This window comes from Nannobrachium achirus, assembly GCF_963921795.1.
Source record: "Nannobrachium achirus genome assembly, chromosome: 12".
Lineage (NCBI taxonomy): Eukaryota > Metazoa > Chordata > Actinopteri > Myctophiformes > Myctophidae > Nannobrachium > Nannobrachium achirus.
In genome coordinates, this window is record NC_137832.1 from 7,094,028 (window position 1) to 7,114,436 (window position 20,409).

The 20,409-nt window shown below is 47.7% G+C and overlaps 1 protein-coding gene across 1 annotated transcript in view; it reads right to left on the minus strand.

Moving 5' to 3' along the window:
• Positions 1-4,563: 4,563 nt before the first annotated feature.
• setbp1 (SET binding protein 1) overlaps positions 4,564-20,409 on the minus strand; it is a gene marked incomplete at both ends in the record, with an annotated part of 100,756 nt that continues 84,910 nt past the window's right edge. The window contains one exon of the mRNA XM_080738415.1: positions 4,564-4,727. Within this exon, the coding sequence (XP_080594541.1) occupies positions 4,564-4,727 (164 nt within the window). The remainder of the gene's footprint in view (positions 4,728-20,409) is intronic.

The window sequence follows — 20,409 nt, forward strand, 5'->3', positions numbered from 1 at the left end:
ACTACTAGAGAGAGAGAGAGAGATAGAGAGAGAGAGAGAGAGAGAGAGAGAGAGAGAGAGAGAGACATTACCTCTACTACTAGAGAGAGAGAGAGAGAGGAGGGGGGACAGAGAGACAGGGAAATGTTCTCCCTGTGTCTCCTAGAGTAGGTACCCTCACAGATATGATAAGAGCTAGATGCCTCGGTCGCCTCTGCAGTTAATTCACCGTTTGTCAGCCTTCTGATTGGTCCATGAGACTCCCTGACTGGCCAACCAGAAAAATACATTCACTTTTTGCAAGCGGGGGTGGAGTTCTGCAGTCGGAGAAAGTGGGAGCCGTCTTTCACCGGCTGTCCGCACTGCGGAGCACGGCCAGGCCGCTCGCGACCATAGCGTTTGCGATCATTGTAATGAATAAGCTTCAACAGACTAGTTCACATGGACCTTATCAATGGTCTAACTTGTTACGTTTGGGTACATATATTTTAAATGGGCAGAATTACGAAAAGCCAGCCTATTATGTGAGGAGATGTTGGAGGAGAACAGATTATAGTTCTACTCTTCCTACCCAAGATGCAATGCGCGATTTCTATTCTCTCTCTGATCCAGAGGATTAAACTAATTAAAACATATATTTTCGGGGGGAAATTACTGTTTTGCTATGTAATTACTGTACCTTTTTCTTCCCTTTTTATTAATATCACGTAGATGTGTTTTTTTTTGGTACTTTATATAGCTGTAATGAGGCTATGAAGGAAAAAAAAATCCCATCCACTTCCACTATAAAAGAATCTGCAATAGTGAGTCTGTCCCACTGGGATTAAACAAATTAAAACATATATTTTCGGGGAAACCCCCTGTTTTGCAATGTAACTACTGTACCTTTGTCTTCCCTTTTTATTAATATCACCTAGATGTTTTTCCTTTGGTACTTTATATAGCTGTAATGAGGCTATGAAAAAATAAAAAATCCCATTCACTGCCACTATAAAAACAATCTTCCCAGGGTTAATGTCCCAGCCTAGTAACAGGGCAGAATGGGGCGGGATTTGCAAACTAGTGAATTGGAGCGATGTGCAAAAGTTTTATTTCATTTCAAGTGAACCTGTAACCACATGACTACACACCCTCGGATCAGGAGCATTATACCAAATTAATCACAGCTGTGGGTGCCACCACACCCTATAAGTGTGTCTGGCACCCACACACTCTTCCTCTTTCTATTCTCCTGGTCGGTAAGCTTATACCTGTATGACTTTGACTCCTCACGGTGCTTGATGCCTGCTCTGGGCTGCCTTCTGTGTGGCACCCCCTTGGCGTGCCGTGAGGTTATGTCTTCATCTGTATTGTTTGTTTGTTTGTACTCAATGCCAGTTTGTTCGTAACTGGTAAGTGAGTAACATTTGTTCCTGCTACTAGCAGCACTCCATAGCGCTGAATAGGCTTGTGTATAGCCTAGCTCTGCTTTTTACTCTTGACTTTGTTTGATTACTCATGGTGCTGGAAGCCTACCCTGGGCTGCCTTCTATGTGGCACCCCTTTGGCGTGCCGTGAGGTTATCTCATTGTCTATATTGTTTGTTTAACTCAAATGCCAGTTTGTTGGTAACTGGTGAGTGAGTAACATTTGCTGCTACTGGTGAGGTCTACTAGCAGCATGTCACAGCGCTGAAGTAGGCTTGTGTTAGCCTAGCTCTGCTGTTTACTCTGGCTTTGTTTGATTCCTCATGGTGGGCACCCCTTTGGCATGCCATGAGGTTATCTCATCGTCTGTATTGTTTGTTTAAACTCTCAACACGCCGGTTTGTCGTGCCGTGAAGCTGTCTCATCTGTGTTGTTTGTTGCAGATGACAATTGTGTTCGTCATACACATAACACATTCCTGTTTGTTAATGGTTGTGCGCTCGTTGCGCGTGAGGGATAATAACATTACTATTTGGTAAGTGTGTAATGTTCCTTCCCCCTCCTCCTCCCCCTGCAAACATAGCCTGTTTGTAGTATTCACACAGCACTGGAGCAGGCTTGTGGTAGCCTAGCTCTGCTGTTTACACTCAAGGCTAGGGCATTTTCATGTTACATTGCTGCATGTGTCTCCTCAGACTATTATTATTAAATGATTTAATAATGAATCATGGCATTTTCATGTTGCATTGCTGCAACAATGAAACTTGACATTTTCATGTTGCATTGCTGCATGTTTCCCCAGACTATTCAGAGGGAGACAGTTTTTCCCCTGCCTAATGGACGATGAAGAGCAGTACAATGGCCCGGAGGATGGTGTGCCGCCTGGCCAGAGTCCGGCTCCTCCCAGTTCGCATACTCCGACTGTTGGGAGGAAGGCGAGTGGGAAGCGTAAGCAGGTTGAAAAGGGACCCGCCTATGACCCAAGAGTAGACCTCATGCAGAGGCACTTGGATGATATGCGTAAGACCATTGACTGCATGGCTGCACAACAGCGCCAACTTCTGGATCCGCCAAAACGGGCTCCTCCGCCTAGGCATCGTGATCCTGATGCTGTTTCTCTTGCTGCCTCGGGTAACCTGGACGGGACCGGCAGCTTTGATGGCGGCTCCTCTGGGCAGGTGGATGACGAGGAAGAGGAGGTTGAGTCTGGTTCCAACTCCCAGCAGAATCGGGGTGATCCTGTGTTTGGTGAGGTCTCCATTGAGGCTCTGCTCTCACGGGCAGCAGTGACTGCTGGCATGCCTCCCCCATCTTCTCCACCAAGGGCCTCTGCGCTGGACCGGGACCCGAGCGACCGGGGACAGGCCCCTCTCCCAGTGTATCCCGACTTTGTCAAGCGTCTGCAAAGGTCTTGGGCCCGACCGAGGGTGGCTGCTGCACCCCGTTCTGCGCTCAGCACCCTGCATGGTGCTGCCGAGCATGGGCTAGATGGCATAGCCAGAGTGGGCCCGACTTTTGCTCTGATGGCGGGGGCTAAAGCTAGAGGCAGTAGGGCTGCTCGTCACCCCAATGCAAAATGCCGGGCCACTGATGGGTTGGTGGTGAAGGCTTTTCAGTCAACAGCCATGGCCTCTAGGCTGGCTAATACAAATACACTCCTACTTGTTTACTTGGAGGCTCTGATACGGGACCTAGCATCCAAGGACCCAGCTGACCTCCTGCCAGAACTGGAAAAGGTTGTTGATACTGTGATCCAAGGCGCTACCACCCAAGCCACAGTTCTCGGTAATTCCTTGGCACAACTGACCCTGGCACGGCGTTGGATTTGGCTGAGCCAGTCTGGACTAGAAGAGGCAGACCAAGATGCTGTCATGGAGTCCTCAATAACACCTGGGGAAGTGTTCGGGCCTGCAGCAGAGACTGCGCTGGATGAGACCCAGAAGGTCAGGCAGCGGACTCAGTCCTTGCGCCAGCCTGGGCAGTCCAGGCCAGTGGCCCGGGGGCCTCAGGAGAGGCGTGGGGGCTTTCAGCGGACTCGTTTTGCAGAGCACAGCTCCACCCAGGGTTCTGGAGCCGTGAGGCGCGGGTATTCCCCACGGGTCCCTCAGCACTCCCCACCTCAGTTTCGGCGAAACACCAAGGGTGGGTCTGCCAAGCCCCGCCAGCGCCCCTGACGGTACGAGTCAACTGGCGCCTGCTTTTGCCACCCACCTCAGTGCTTGGCGTCAGTACAACGTTTATCTTGTCAGTACAACGTTTCTTTCTGTTATTCTGTCCGAAAATGTTTCGGCCTTGCTAGATTTGGGAGCTGCTGCCCCAGCTGCGCCATTGAATCGGTTGCACACATTCCTGCTCCAATTTTGTTTTGGACACCAAGCATTCTGTCTGCCCAGGGACGGGCTAAAGACACTCCAGGTCCTCTCTGCCATAAGGGAAGGCTCTCACTTGGCTCTATGGCTGTCGATACGCAGCCCACCAATGCTGCTGAGGACGAATGTCCTGCTCCTTTCATGACCCCAGCTGAAACTACATTTCATGCTGTTTCCCGCACTTCCTCTACTGCTGGCTCTTTTCATGAGCGTGAGGTTACTGTGTGCCCAGGTGAACTTGCCACAGGGACCATGGATGACATGGGTCCACGGCATAATGAAGACCTGCCTGTGGCTTCTTACGATCGGCCAGCTCACACTGCCCCGGGTACAGGACAGGATGCGTCACCTGGAGCCCCTGATACTGACACTTCATGTGTGGCTCTTGAGCGGCAGCATTTGCATTCACTTGGCCTAGAAAGGGAGGTGGTAAAGACCTTGCAAGCCTCGCGGGCTCCCTCCACTCAGCTGCAATATAGTTGCAAGTGGAAGGTGTTTAAGGACTGGTGTCGTGCTCAGCGGGAGGATCCCTTGGCCTGTCACATATCGGTCATTCTGTCCTTCCTCCAGCATCTCTTTGCCCTGGGCCGGGCGGAGTCTACTATGAGGGGCTATCTTGCCGCAATCTCTACTGTTCATGAGAAGTGTGATGGTGTGTCCCCGGGAGCGCATCCCCTGGCAACACGATTTCTGAAGAGCGTGAGACGGAGTCGTCCATCCCAGAAGCCTCTACTGCCCTCCTGGGACCTCCAGGTGGTTCTCAGGGCTCTTTGTGAGCACCCCTTTGAGCCACTATCCAGTCTTAGCCTTCAGCTTCTCAGTTTGAAGACAGTCTTCCTGTTGGCCCTTGCCTCTGCCAAACGAGTGGGCGAGTTGAGCGCTCTCTCTGTGGATCCAGCTTGTTTCAGGTTTGGGGAAGATGGCAGGTTGGTCCGCCTCATGCCAAACCCGGCCTTCCAGCCTAAGGTCTTGCCTAGGAATTATGTTTCCAGACCTTTGGTGCTAGAGGCATTCTGTCCTCCTCCACATCTCTCTGCGGAGGCTGAAAAGCATCATAGCTTGTGTCCTGTGAGGGCCCTCAAGTCCTATGTGGAACGCACTAAGTCCCTACGTTTTTCAGACGGACTTTTTGTTTCCTATGGTGGAACCACGTTGGGCAGACCCATTTCAAAGCAACGTTTGGCCCATTGGATAGTCAATCTGATCTCCCTGGCTTATGAACATGCAGGGGCAGACCCCCCTTCTGGACTGGTGGCACACTCTGTGAGAGGCATGGCTACTTCATGGGCACTGTTTCGAGGTGCATCCCTGGAGGATGTGTGTAATGCGGCTGGCTGGGCATCCTCCTCTACCTTTGCCAGATTCTATCGTCTGAATCTGGCCTCCTCTGCTCTCGCCTCATCTGTACTGGGGGTAGTAGCAGATGCTTAAGTTTATGTTTGAATACAGTTACACTTGAGCCACCTTGGCTTGTGCTCCAGCATGTGCATTACCTTTTTGGTATATTTAAGTTTAATGCTATTAAACTGGAGAATTTTGTTTAACATATCTTTCAGTTGTTACAATAAAATGCTTGAACTCAATTGGTTGTGTTCTGCTGTATTACTGTGATGAGTTTTACTCCTCCTGTATGGCCTTTGACCTGTAGGTTTGGCCACTTCACTCTCCTCGTGACTAATTTGGTATACTGTAGTCATGTGGTTACAGGTTCACTTGAAATGAAATAAAACGAATGTTTACGTATGTAAACTAGGTTTTATGAATGAAAGTGAACCTGTAACCCTTCATTGTCACTCGGCGGTGAAGGCTGGCCCTGTCATGCCTTCCCAGTCGATAGAAAGAGGAAGAGTGTGTGGGTGCCAGACACACTTATAGGGTGTGGTGGCACCCACAGCTGTGATTAATTTGGTATAATGCTCCTGATCCGAGGGTGTGTAGTCATGTGGTTACAGGTTCACTTTCATTCATAAAACCTAGTTTACATACGTAAACATTCGTTCTAGTCTGGACTTCCTGGAAAAACTAAGGGAACGCTGTCAGTCAAAGTGACTACTGGCCAATCACAGCGCGACTTTTCCGGGACTTATCCGAGGACCACAATTCAATTCAACAGAGCCACTTCCGATGTTGCGCGGCTCAGCTGTTCTCACAGGCTGCGTACATAAAGACCCGCCCCCACCTGCGTCTGATTGGCCTGGCAACTTCCCTATGTGTGACGCACGCGGAAGCAATGAACACGGAAGTGATGAAGATTCCCTTGGTTGCTAAATGCATACGCCCCCTAGCCGAAGGAGGCGTCTACCTTTCTATGTCTATGGGTACCCTCACAAAAACATGCAGTAATCCTGGTCTCTATACTATTAGGGCTGGGATGCGATTACAAATTTTAATCTAATTAATTACAGGCTCTGTGATTAATTAATCGCATTTTAATCTCACATCGATATTTGACCTGAGAAGCATTTTTTTTCAAGTAAAACACATTTTGTTGTACGAGTGAATCAACAAGTGAGTTTTTTTTATCTAAATGTGGCATCCACTGGGCCAAGCAAAGCGCCCTGATCGGCTACTTCTCCCTTTGCGTTTGTTGTCTCTTCTTGGTTGGTGCATCGCTATGATCAGTATGCCCGAAACTGAAGGTTCTGTGGTGCAAAAACTAAGTGCGATTAAAATGCGTTAATTTTTTTAATCGCGTTAATTTTCTGTAATTAATTAATCACAATTAATCAGTTAAAGTCCCAGCCTTAATATATACACACACACACACACACACACACACACACACACACACACACACACACACACACACACACACACACACACACACACAAAGATGGGGGGGTCCACAGCCAAATTCATATAAAACTTTGGGGGTTTGGTTCCTTGACATGAAACGGTTTGAGGAAGCAGCTACAGTATAAGCGCTGTAGGGTTTCTCCAGTGTTTGCAGATGACAACACGGGAGCCGGAGCAGCGGTAGGGTTTCTCCAGTGTTTGCAGATGACAACACGGGAGCCGGAGCATTTGTTAACCAGAGAGACAGGCCTCCCCGAGCGTCAGATAATCTGCCGCTCCGCGGGGGGCCGCGCTCCCCGCGGGGGGCCCATTAATAAAATATGAACATATCATATAATAGACTCATCTGCCAAATTACCGCAGACACTGAGACAGCTTATTAGGAGGACGACATAGGAGGGAGGGGGGAGGGTGTGTGTGTGTGTGTGTGTGTGTGCGAGCGTGCGTGCGTGCGTGCGTGCGTGCGTGCGTGCGTGCGTGCGTGCGTGCGTGCGAGTGTGCGTGTGTGTGTGTGTGTGTGTGCGTGTGTGTGTGTGTGCTTGTATTACTATACTTGCGAGTGCCAAAAATGTCCCCACAAGAATAACAGCATTTGAGAACTAGAAAGTGTGGTTGCCGCAGGGGTGTCACACCAAATTCTGGGCCCTGGGTACAAGGATTCACTGCGGGCCCCCCATGAATGTTCTTCATTATTTTGTGCTTTAACTATTGAAAAATAGCAGATATACAAGCTCACAACGCTGCACCGAGTGCCACGCTGCGGGATTGTAGATCTGCTATTTATTTTTATTTATTTTTTAAATCTTGAAAATGTGTGCAAGTCTTTGAATATTTCAAATCCTTCTAAGGTTTTTTTTTTTTTTTAAACTAAGTTTCTATGTCAATGGAGCTCAAACATTTTCATGTGAAGGACCCACAGAATGATATGTATTTGGCCACGGACCCCCATCTCAAAATATTTAGTTCCAGGTACCCCACAGAAGCAAATATTTGAGTTAAATGTTCGCTTAAAAAAATACATGTATTCAAAGATTTGCACACATTTACACGACTTTTCAAAAATAGCAGATATACAAGCTCACAGCGTGGCACTCTGTGCCGCGCTGTGAGCTTGTATATCTGCTATTTTTCAATAGTTAAAGCATAAAATAATTAAGGGCCCTCCACCTTGCCCCTTGGGCCCTAGTAACTCAGTCCCACTCCGCCCCCCTTGTGAAGCCCCTGCTTGAAAATGAATTCCGTCTTATACCATTTATTTGAAATGTCCCCATTCAAGTCAAATTAATTCACTTAATTCATAAACCTTTATGCCCATATATGAAGATCCCCGATGTCATGTCAGCTTGTAGATCAGCTATTTTTTGGCAAAGAGGTTTGGTGTAGAGGGGAAAAAGAGCAGACTAAGTATAGAGTGAAAGGTCAAGTTTATTAAGTATTGACGGTCCTAAAATGTAGGGGTGTAATAGTAACTGTATTGAAATGAAAACCGCTAAAATCGAATCGTATCGTTTGATTTTGTATCGTATCGAAACGGTATAGTGCAAATAATTTATTGTATCGATACTAACTACTTGTGCATTATATTTAGCATTTTTAAGAAGAAAAAATTAAAAAGAGGAGTGTAATTACTTTTTGCTTTCCATATAGCTACACTGGTTTATCGATAAATGTGTGTAATCTCTGGGTTCATGTCAAGGTGCAGGTTTGTCCATATGTGTTCAAATACAATGTCCATGTATTTGCAAGATAATCACTGTTTACTTATTTATATCCATAATAATACATGTTTCCCTTAAAAACCTCCACTATTCACACTTTTCACATAGATTTAATTTCTTTGCTAAATAGTTAGGCTACTATATCGATTTTAAATCATTGAATCGAATCGTATTGCCTGAACCAGTATTGTCCATGTATTGTATCGTCAACCATGTATCGTGCATATGTATCGAATCGCTATTAAAATGTATCGTTACACCCCTACTAAAATGTCTACAATAATACGTGTGTGTGTGTGTGTGTGTGTGTGTGTGTGTGTGTGTGTGTGTGTGTGTGTGTGTGTGTGTGTGTGTGTGTGTGTGTGTGCGCGCATGCCTACCCAGACTGAATAGAGAGGTTGGGTAGCACCATAGCCCACTCTCATCAAAGAGACACATTATCAGTGTTGGCATCATTAATGAGACAATCTGCTAAGAAACACTGACACGCTCTGGAGAGACAGACGCTTAGCATGCACAACCTTCGTGTTACTATACTTATGAGGACATTTTATCAATGCAATCTTTTGTTTTAGATTTTTTTTTGGGGCTTTTAAATGTTTCGCGTACCAAGCTTGTAAGTATATCATTTCCAGTCCGCACCAGTGTGCAACTAAGTAAGCCGATATATCGTCCTTGTATGTCCAAAACTGTTTGTTTTGTATTTATCATTTCAAAAATGATTTAAACTAGTGAAAACAGCCGATCTACAGTAGATCTGCTGTTTTCACTACTTTTGTGTGATGGCCTTGCATGATGAAGCAGGTCTTTGCTTTGCGAAAATAATTACACATTTGAAACTTGGAGATACGAGGTTTCTGCCCGACAGTGACGATATATAAGTCAGGATGAACTCCAACTGTAACTTTGAAATGCCTAACCCGACCTGAAACTTTTCCTAACCCCCCTTCCTAAAGGGTGAGGTCGTGCTGAAACAACAGTGACTGACACAATTATGACACAAAATATGGGCGTAATACTGATGACATCAGGGATCTTGGCCATATATGGAGCGTGACATGAGGCGTGACGGACGGACATGATCTGCAGGTTTTCGTTATAAATGCGACCTACCAGAATAGAATATGAAAAATTGGACACACGGACAGGGACACATGGACGGACACATGGACGGACAGACGGACGGACGGACGGACGGATGGACGGACGGACGGACGGACGGACGGACGTGATCTTGGCTCTGCCTTTGGGCCTGGCTGAGACGAAAATGCATTCTACTATGCTGCCACCAGATTGTGAAATGCCCTACTGTGATGCACCACATTGTATAGACCAATTATTTGTTTACAAACATTGAGACTGAATGCACAGCTGACTGTATCATGTAATCAATTCCCAACAGATCCCCAAACCTGTTGTTTTGGGGAGCACTGGTTATTCAACCTCCTCTTGTGTGCTAGTGAGGTGCTCCCATGGGTGCGCCCTTAACGAGACATATATACTTCATTGCGCAACGGTATTCCGCGTCAAGAGTAGCTGATATACAAACTCACATCGCGTCACCAATGCAACCCTTCTGAGCTTGGAGCTCTGCGCGCGACACCGTCGCAGGACGGAGCATAAATTAGGCTTCATGGACTGCAGCTGGGCGAGCTGTAGACGCTCTGTGATCATGAGGAGCGCTCCCTCTGTTCTGATGACGGTGAATGGAGGTGGGGTTTGAAGGACCACTGTTTTGAATCGCTATTATTGTTTACAATCCACAGAAACTAAGGAATATATATTTCAAGAGTGAGAATTTACAGTAAAAATCCTAAGCATTCTTCCTCCACACTGGGAGAAAAACGGCATCTGAATGCATTTTTTAAACACGAGTGCCATCCATTGCATCCTATAACGGTGGGGTTCATTTTGTGCCGACCCGCGTGCGCATACTGGTTTATATCAATGTGACGTGGACCATTAAGGCATCTATAGTCTGGGTCAGACCTGGGCATTGTGAGGCCCGGGGGCCGTATGCAGCCCTTTGGTTCACTCTGACCAGCCCTTGTGGGGTTAATGGCAAATTAGAAAATAAACACATTTATATAATTTTACCTCATGCATGGACTAAAGCTCCATTTATTTTACGTTTTTTAAAACTCTCTTAAAAAACTTTTTTATTCACTTACATATGGACTCAATGCGTACATCAGCACGTGTGCGTGATCATTGGATCGTTGTCTCAATAACAAGCAGGTGGTCAGACTGGTCACAATTCAAGACGACCTGCCTTTGAGTTACCTTACCCATCAAAAATGTCGAAAGTCGATGCACTGGACGTATTTATTTACTGATGTCGGAGGTACAGTAAAGCTGTGTGTTTAGTTTGCGGGGAGCACTGCCTTTTGGCCCGGCCCTCCACAATATTTTCTGTTGTTCATGAACCCATGGAGAAAATAATTGCCCACCCCTGGTCTGGGTGGTGAGGTGTGTGCTTGCGTGGCCTAATTCGCCCTTTGTCAGCCTTCTGATTGGTCCCTGACTGACCAACCAGCAGGCTCTTTCTGCTTTGTCCTGCCCTGGTTCCGCCTTTTTTATGTTGAATTTGCTAAAACATCATTTTTAGAGAAATAATACCATGCCCAGTCACTATACTGCAACCGAGAGGCTCTTTTTTACTGAAACCAAGTTTAAAATGAGAATTGAAAACACAAAATAACAATAAGAAGCAACTGAATTTCAATGGTAGTGGATGGAGAGAAAGGACTTTTGTCCCACCATGACACAGCAAACAAATGGGTGCGAAGAGGGGCGGGACAACGGGCGGGATTTGACAAAGGGTGAATTATTTCCCTGCAGGTGAGCAGGGTGGGGCCTCATTGGCTGTTGGTCTGATGGCCTCATGGAGAGCACCTGGGCCCCGTGCCTCCAGGAGATTATAAAAGCCTTGCCCTCTTCAGTCTGTATGTACCACCCAGAGGAAGCAGACCTGTCTGCACCAGCTCTGTCCTTCCATGCCCCTTCTGTTTAGTTCTGAGTAGTTTTACTTCCCATGCAACGCCCTGCACCACACCATGTTCCACTCACCCACACTGATTACCAGGCACGTGCGCACATAGACATCAAAGGGGGCTTGAGCCCCTGCCCTTTTTATCTGTCTCTAAAAAGTGCCCTCTCCAGACCATGAATGCAGTTTTTACTATGGTGAAAGAAATGCTAATGCCCTCTTTCCATGCCATACCTGAAGGCAGCATTCAAGAGAATTGTCTTGTCCAAACTCTCCTGAACTTGAATGCAGCATCTTCTGTTAAAATAATTGCCCTCTCTCTCTGTGTAGAAATCCATACCGTTACGCCACATCTCCACTATTGACTTGATTATGCTTTGTTCAGTGTGGTATCAAGCACCGAAAATAGCTGACCTCCAAGCTCAGGTCGGCTATTTTCAATATTTTCACCAAAAGGCCCTTTTAGAAAGTTCAGCCCCTGCCTCTCTAACATTGTCTGCACGTCCCTGATGATTACGGACTCCACACTCATAGGATCCTTTTGGCATAGGATGTAACGATATAGGTAACTGAATCCAAAAATATCGATATAATCTAAAGCAAATATCGTACCGTTTGGCTCTGTTCGTATATCATATCGTGTTACAATGCAAATACCCGTAAATAACCAATTAGTAGCCCGGGCGTTTATTTCGCAAAATGGGGTCGGACCCCGGGCGATTAAAAGAGGCCAGGCGGCTATTGGTAACAGGCTTTTATTTATTTTGGCACTGGCCAGCACTGGGCCATTATTTGGTTATTTTTTTACTCAAACTATATAATAGGGGTAATAATCAAAATTCATAATAATAATTATTATTATTTTAATTGGTATGAACACCCAGGCAGCATCAGTAGGTAATGAGTGATTCTGGACCATAAATGACCATAAGTTAAAATAAATTGCAAATAATGGCCCAGGCGTTTAAACGAACCTGGCGTTTATTTGAGACAGGCGTTTATTGAGCAAAATGGGGTCGGACACCAGGCGTTTAAAAGAGACCAGGCGGCAGTTTGCCACCGGGCTATTGATTGGTTATTTACGGTAATCAGTATCGAATCGTTTTGCAATGCAACTAATCGATTGTATGGAAACTAAGTATTTGTGCCTTGTATTTAGCAATTTTAAGATGGAAAATGAAAAAGTGGGGTCTAATTACTTTTCCATTCCACATGGCTACTCTTTGGTCTATCGATAACGATAAATGTGTGTAATCTCTGTGTTCAGGTCAAGGTGGGTTTGTCCATAATGTGTTGAAATATAATGTCCATAAATGTGCTAAAGAATCACAGTCTTAACTACGTACAGTATGTCCATAATAATAGAAGTAATAAGATTAACATAAAATGACGCCAACCAATCATCAAGGACGATGCACGAAAGAAGAAGATTTTTACCTTAAACAACCTGCTGTATTGACACGTTTTACACAGATTGAATGTCTTTGCAAAATAGTTACTATATCGATTTTAAATCATTGAATCGTATCGTATCGCCATGACTGAACCAATATCGTCCATGTATCGTATCATCAACCATGTATCGTGATGCGATACATGGTCCCACTCCTCCCCTCCCCCCCCCCCCCCCCCTCCCCCCCTTGTGACGCCCCTGATCAATCAATCAATCAGTCAATCAATCAATAAAACATCAATTTCCTGTGTGAGGAGCAGGAAGATGCTGTATGTCTCATTCTGCTATCCTTGTGGGGACCAGAAGACACCAAATCACACTCAAACTGCTATGAGTCACGCTGTCACCGTGGCAACAGTCAGCGCTATGCAGACTACGTTTCCTCAGTTGAGGTGCACGCACGCACGCACACGCACACACAGTCAGGGGCGTCACAAGGGGGGGGGGGGGGGGGGGGAGAGTGGGACTGAGTTACTAGGGCCCAAGGTGGAGGGGCCCTATAGTAACTTTAGCTATTGAAAAATAGCAGATCTACAAGCTTGTAGATCTGCTATTTTTTAAAAGTCGTGAAAATGTGTGAACATCTTTGAATAATATGTATTTTTTAAGCGAACATTTGTAAATTACATTTTGCTTCTGGGGGGTCCATGGAACTAAATATTTTGAGATGGAGGTCCGTGGCCAAATACATATCATCTTGGGGGTCCTTGACATGAAGAAGTTTGAGCACCACTGACATGGAAACATAGGTTTCTTGCACACAGAGTCTGACTCTGAGAGTGTACAAATAGAACCAAATGGACCCCATAAGGACCCATATATATGTACACTCAGAGTTGCATTATTATCACTGAGGATTTCACAGTGTTGGGGGGTCACAAATGGGGGGTCCGTGGTCTAATGCATATCTAACTATTAGGGGTCCTTGAAATTCAGGTGACTCAGGCTGAGAGTCACCGCTGTCTGCCTGTAAAAAACTAATGTGTATGTGTGAGGTTTATGTAAGCTTCCTCCCTGTGCGGTTTACAAGAGATGCACTTACACATCTGACCACCAGGTGGCGTCTCACCTCACTCTGCACTACACACCACTATAAGGATATAGGGGAGAGAGAGAGGGGGGGGGGGGAGAAAGAAAGAAAGAAAGAAAGAAAGAAAGAAAGAAAGAATATGGGAGAGAGAAGTGACCATAGACAGATGACTGTCTTTTATTTCTCCTCAGAAAATGTGTGACCAAAAAAAGTTATATTTGTGATTCAGCCATATACTTTATCTTAAATGTGATTTTTCCATATCCCTTTGTTTAAATAAGTGTTAAATAACTATATCCTGATGGTAATCACTATTTAAGTGTTCATTTGTCCAGTAACCGGGCTCTCGAGCTGTAAAATGCCTCATGGTGGCGCTAGAAGAGGGCCATGTGAGAATGAGGGGTTGTGGTGTGGCAGCCAAGGAGTGTGTGTGCAAAGTTTGGCGTGGATAGCGGCAACGGTGGCGGAGATATGAGTAGGGGAAAAGTGTGACGTGACTGACAGACAGACAGACAGACAGACAGACAGACAGCCGCTGGAGGTTTTGATCCTAAGAGGATATCTTATTATAAGCCAAGTTCTGCATTCTGACAGAACGGGGAGATGCAGCTAAAGTGTGCAGTGTGTAAGCAGCGACATTATCCATTTAAACCCCAGCATTGGTATTGAGAGGAAAGCCTCCACTGACAATAGCAGACCAACAAGCTCACAATGCGACGCAGAAGCTTTCCCCACAATAACAGTGAACAGAAACAACACTAGCATTCAGCCCTGAAGGACTCCGGATACCCATATGGGGTTCAAGTGGTTAATAGACATACAGTAGCTCTCGTTGATACTTTAAATTGATTCAATATAAAACCCATCGACAGACCCTTTCACCTTTATTATTTACAAAAAAATAGAAAATCTACAAGCTCACAGCACGTCACGCGCGCCATGAGCTTGTAGATTTATCTATTTTTGCTACTTCTGTGCAAATATTCTGAGTTTAAATATGGAGATACAAGGTTTCTGCCAGCGGTTCCAGCCAGCGACGACACATCACACACACAAACTTTATTTGCCCAAGGGGCGAGAGAATGATTAAAGCGCTGATACAGCAGCAAGCTAATCAGCGCCAGCTAAATTGCCACCGCCAGCCAACTCCATGCAGAAGAAAAGTAGTTGGAGTTAATTTATATTAGGATATTTATATATATTAAATAAAATATCTATGGGACCTACAGTAAGTCTCCACTGTAAAAGTCCTCAGTGATCAGTTAACTCTGGGAGTGTATAATGGAACCAACCATTACACATTGATGTGTATGGTTTAATCCCTTTAGGGTGAGGTCGCTTCTTGCCCTTAGGGCGTCTTACTGGTCTATATAATGATTCCTATAGTCAGTGTTGGGGAAGTTAAAGTTACATGTAACTGAGTTACGTAACTAAGTTACATTTTGCTGTAACTTGCTGGTAACTGAGTTACATTCATATTTCTGTAACTCGTCCAGGAACTGAGATACCTTTTGGGTCATTTTTGGCTCAAGTTAAAAGTTACAAGAAGTTACAAGCCAAGTTATAATTTTACATTTAAGTTTTGTTAAGATTGACGAATTGAATGTCATGTAACAGTTTAATTAATATGTATAGCAAAGGTGTAGCTATCACTATACAAGGCACCAGTCTTTTTCTCTTTTTTACAGTTAAGTTACAGTTTTACAATTGAGATGTGATCAAATTAAAGATCAAATGGCATGACTAATGTACAGTATCCTCAACAGATCCTCTTTTTTTGTGGAATGTATTTTAGGAACACGTATAGGTTCCGGACGGAACCATGTTTATTTAATACCGGAGGACAAGGTCCCCCGATGGGATAACAGCGCCATCTGGCGGTGCAACAGAGTAAAACTCATCTACTCCCGTACGAAAAATGTAATTTGTCGGAAGGCCTGTCAATCACAAACGAGGGCACCGCCCCTGAGTGTATAAGCCCCCTGGGCTATCATGACTTCCTCTAAAGCCGCACCTCTGCGCCCGCAACTAGCGAACCGAGGGGCTTTATTCGGGGGACCTTGTCCTCCGGTATTAAATAAACATGGTTCCGTCCGGAACCTATACGTTTATTGTCATACCTCCAGACAAGGTCCCCCTATGGGACTCATACACTCCCCGAGAAGCCATGAACCGACAAGACTGTCGTGCACACCGACCACACCCGGAAGGAGGTCTCGTCAACCGACGTGACCCCTCCCAGGACTGATCCGACCCAGGCCCACAGGGCCTGGGCGTGTTCAGACAGAAAAGAGACCCTGACAGACCGAGGCCTGCCTTATGCACTAAGGGCAGACACAGGTCCACCTTATAAAACTGCAGTAATATAAGGGAAAACTCAGGGTCCCCCCCCATGTATCCTAGAAACAGTAGCATGCTGTCTCAGGAAGGGGAGAGAGCCGCCCCACTACATAGTAGGAGGGACAGCAGCACCCAGAACCGTATGCGCCATAGCAGAAGGTGCAACGTCCAGGTGATAGTAGGTCGCAAAGGTGGACGGCGAAGACCAATTCGCCGCTGCACAAATCTCCTCAATGGAGACACCTTTGGACAAAGCCCAAGAGGTAGACACACCCCTAGTACTGTGGGCCTTAAGTGCTTCCGGCACTTCAGACCCAGACCGGGTGTAAGCCAACCTAATCGCATCCACAAGCCATCTCGACTGAGTGGGTTTGGACACCGCTTTTCGCTGACGGGCATTCATGACCACGAAAAGCTGAGAAGTAGACCTGCTGTCCACCGTCTTGTCACAGTAGGCCTTCAGGGCCCTAACTGGACAAAGACAATGAAGACGCCTATCCTCCTCCGATGCAAACGGAGGAGGATGGAAAGCCGTCAAAACAACAGGTTCCTTCGGGACCACTCGGTTCTTAGGAATAAAACTCAAATGAGGTTTAAGAAGAACCTTGGAGTCATTATTGAGAAACCTCATACAATCAGGGCTCACAGAGAGCGCATGAAGGTCGCTCACACGCTTAGCCGTAGACAAGGCAAGCAAAAGAGCTGTTTTGAAACTTAAATGTTTCAAAGAGGTCCTCCCAATCGGTTCAAAGGGTGCCTTGCAAAGGCCCTCAAGAACCACTTGTAGATCCCAAACAGGAAACAAGGCTCTGGTCACAGGTCTCAAATGGTCAACACCATGCATGAACTGGACCACCTCAGGGATTTTAGAAAGGCCTTTACCTGCCACCCCCAGGTGGCAGGCATCAATAGCCGCTAAATAACCCCTCAGTGTAGAGAACGCCAGACCAAGGTCCAGGCGGTCCTGCAGGAAATCTAACACCCTCTGGGCCGAAGCTAAATGAGCCACCACAGGTGGCTCCTGTAGCTCACACCAGTCCAAAAAGGCATTCCACCTTCCATCATACACAGCCCTAGTAGAGGGGGCTCTAGCACTCTGAATAGTGGCTACAACCGTCGGTGAGAAGCCTGCTGCGAGCAGGTTCTCCCTCTCACGGGCCAAACCCACAGGTCTAGGCCCCGTGGGTCTGGATGGAAGATCTCGTCCCCTGCCTGGCGCAGCAGATCCCTGTGCAAGGGGAGCCGCCAAGGGGGTCGAGAGAGCAGTGGGGTGATCAGAGACCTCCACACTCCCCTGGATGGTGTCACCAGAAGAACCTCCTGGTTGGAACATCTGATCCTCTCCAGAGTGGGAAGGATCAGTTCCAGGGGTGGAAACGCGTAGAGAAGACCTTGTGGCCATTCGTAAGCAAACGCGTCCGTCCCCAGAGGAGAAGGTCCCCTCACTGAAAAGTAAAGGGGACACTTCGCGTTCTCCTGGGAGGCAAAGAGATCGACTCGAGGTTGACCGAACCTGGAGAAAATCTGCCTCACCACCGCAGGGTGGAGAGACCAATCCTCGTAACGAGGCTCCCCCCTGGACAACAGATCGGCGCCGCCGTTCTGAAGGCCCGGGACATGGGAGGCTCTGATGGACCTCAGACGAGGCAAGCACCAGAGGGTCATCTCGCGCGCCAGCTGATCCAGCACGCGCGAGGCGAGGCCACCCTGTTTGTTGAGATAATACAGGGCCGCCGTGTTGTCCGTCCTGACCAGAACATGACAACCCTGAAGAAATGGCTCGAAATGCTTGAGCGCCAAGTAGATCGCCATTAACTCCAGATAATTGATGTGGCGCTCCAACATGGCCGGGGTCCAAAGACCCCTGGCCGAACGCCCCTCGTGGGTGGCGCCCCACCCCGAGCGGCTGGCGTCTGTGGTGATCACCTTGCGTGACACCACCTCGCCCATGGAGACCCCACTCGTCAACAACGCCTGGTCCCTCCATGGGACCAGAGCGTCCATGCAGACCTGGCTGACTGTCACCTTCCTGTACCCTTGCAGGGAAGGAATCCTGAGCGCCAGTGACCACCGCTGGAAAGGTCTCATATGAAACCTGCCCAGACGCAGAAGTTGCACCGCTGATGCCATCAGCCCAGCCAACTTCATGCACTCCTTGTACCTGACCACCTGGTCCAGTCGGAAGGAGCTGAGACAAGTCAGAAACCTATCCACCCTCTCCGGGGAGAGGCGGGCGGACATTGTGGCCGAGTCCAGAGATATTCCTATAAAGGAAATCTGCTGGGAGGGTGACAACATGCTTTTGCCAAAATTGACGTTGAAACCCAAGGCCTTCAGGTGTGACAACACCAGATTGGTATGGCGCGCCGCTTCTGAGCAGGAGGCGGCGGAAATCATCCAATCGTCTATGTAGTTCGCCAGCCTGACTCCCTGATGCCTCAGTGGAGCAATGGCTGCCTCGGTCACTTTCACGAAAACCCGAGGGCTCAGGGAAAGACCGAAAGGGAGGACCGTGTACTCGTACAGGCGCCCCTCGAAGGCGAACCGCAGGAACTTCCTGTGTGGGGGATAAATGAGGATGTGCTGATAAGCGTCCCTCAGATCCACTGAACAGTGGAAATCCCCCTGTCTCACTGATTTCATCAGTGACTCTGATGTCAGCATCCTGAATTTGAACTTTTTCAAGTGCTTGTTCAGAGCACGTAAGTCCATAATCGGACGCAGCCCCCCTCCTTTTTTCTGAACCAGAAAATAACGGCTCCAGAAGCCTAAACGGCTCTGGTCGCGTGATAACTCCACTATAGCGCCCTTGCGCAATAGTGAGCTTATCTCCTCCCTCAAGGCATCCGCTTTCAAGCCGCGGGCTCGAGTGTAAATAACCTTGCTGGATAGGGAGGGTATTTCCGCGAACTGTAGTCTGTAGCCCCGTGTCACCGTCCGAAACACCCAGTGATTCGGATTGCAACGCTTCCATTGCTCTGCACACTGTGCTAACGTGTTGCTGAGCAACGGAGAAGCCTTGGGGTTGTACCGCCTGAGCGGGACTACTGGGCCGGGAGGGAGAGGAAGGACGGGACCGAGAGGTTCCATATCCGGGCACGTTTCCGTATCCGCTAGACGCCGGGCCGGAAGGCGCGGAGACACCGGCGGAAAGAGCGTTTCCGTTTCCGGTACGCTTATTTCCGTATCCGGTGGGAGACGGACACGTGACCTCCGAGAAGCCTCGCTTGTTAAAAATACAGGCGGCACATAGCGTGGAGCCCGGGGGACAGGGTTCATCGCATAAGTAACATAATCCCCGGCTCGGGGAATTGTATTTACGTTTACAACCTGTGCTAAGGCCTTTATATGCTTCCTTACAGGAAGACGAGGCCGACCCTGGGTGATATGTGTTGGCTTCTTCCCTGACGCTAAGACCAAACTCCTGTCCTGAACTAGAGTCGGCATAACAGTGCCGCTCGGTGGAGACAGAGGGGTATTGCACACTAGTGAAACCATACCATTGTGAATAGGAATTAGCTTGTCTGGGAACATTTTGCAAAGAGAAATATTCTGCTTGTAACCTGTCTGCGTGACTGGAGGAAGCGATATTTTCTGAGTGGAAAGAAATTCCAGCCTGGACTTCTCTACACTGGCTAAATTCATGCAAAATGGGGTCGTCTGTACTAAAGCAGGTGGGTTTGAAAGAAACAGGCATTGTTTTATCAACACACTTTTTAATACAGGCACTGGAGGAGAGCACAGAGGAGGAGACAATGACATTTTCTTGGCATAAGAAAAATTGTTCATACATTTCACTCGCTTGCGCTTGAGAGGGGGGGTCCCCTGAATGATCAGGGGGACCCCGCCTGAGTCCAGTGTCACTTTCGCGGTGGCTTCCCACGGGCCTTGTGGGTGCCAGCCGGTATCCCGTGCCTGGGAGGGTGGCGGGATTGAGAGCGGGCCTGAGCCCCCGCTGCAGTGCGAGGGGGTCCCGCGGAGGAAGAAGAGGGGGTCCTAGGGGGATTGTTTTGTTTCCCCTGCTTGGAGGAAGAGCGCCCCCTGTCAGCCTGACCAGGGGCCTTGCTTCGTCCCTGCCTCTTTTCCTTTCTGGGTGCCTGGGGGTCCGTCGTGGCCTCCAGGAGTTCCAGAGTGATCTTCTTATCCGCCACCTCCTGGCGGAGAAGCTCCAGTCCACCGCCCATGAGGGAGGTAGGGTGGCCGGGGAGGTCTTGCAGGACCTTCTCGGTCTCCTCTCCGGAACTGCCAGGACACTTTACCTTTTCAAGCCACCTGGCACGTTCCGCCTGGATGCAGTAATCCATACATCTGTGTCCAAGCCACTCGATG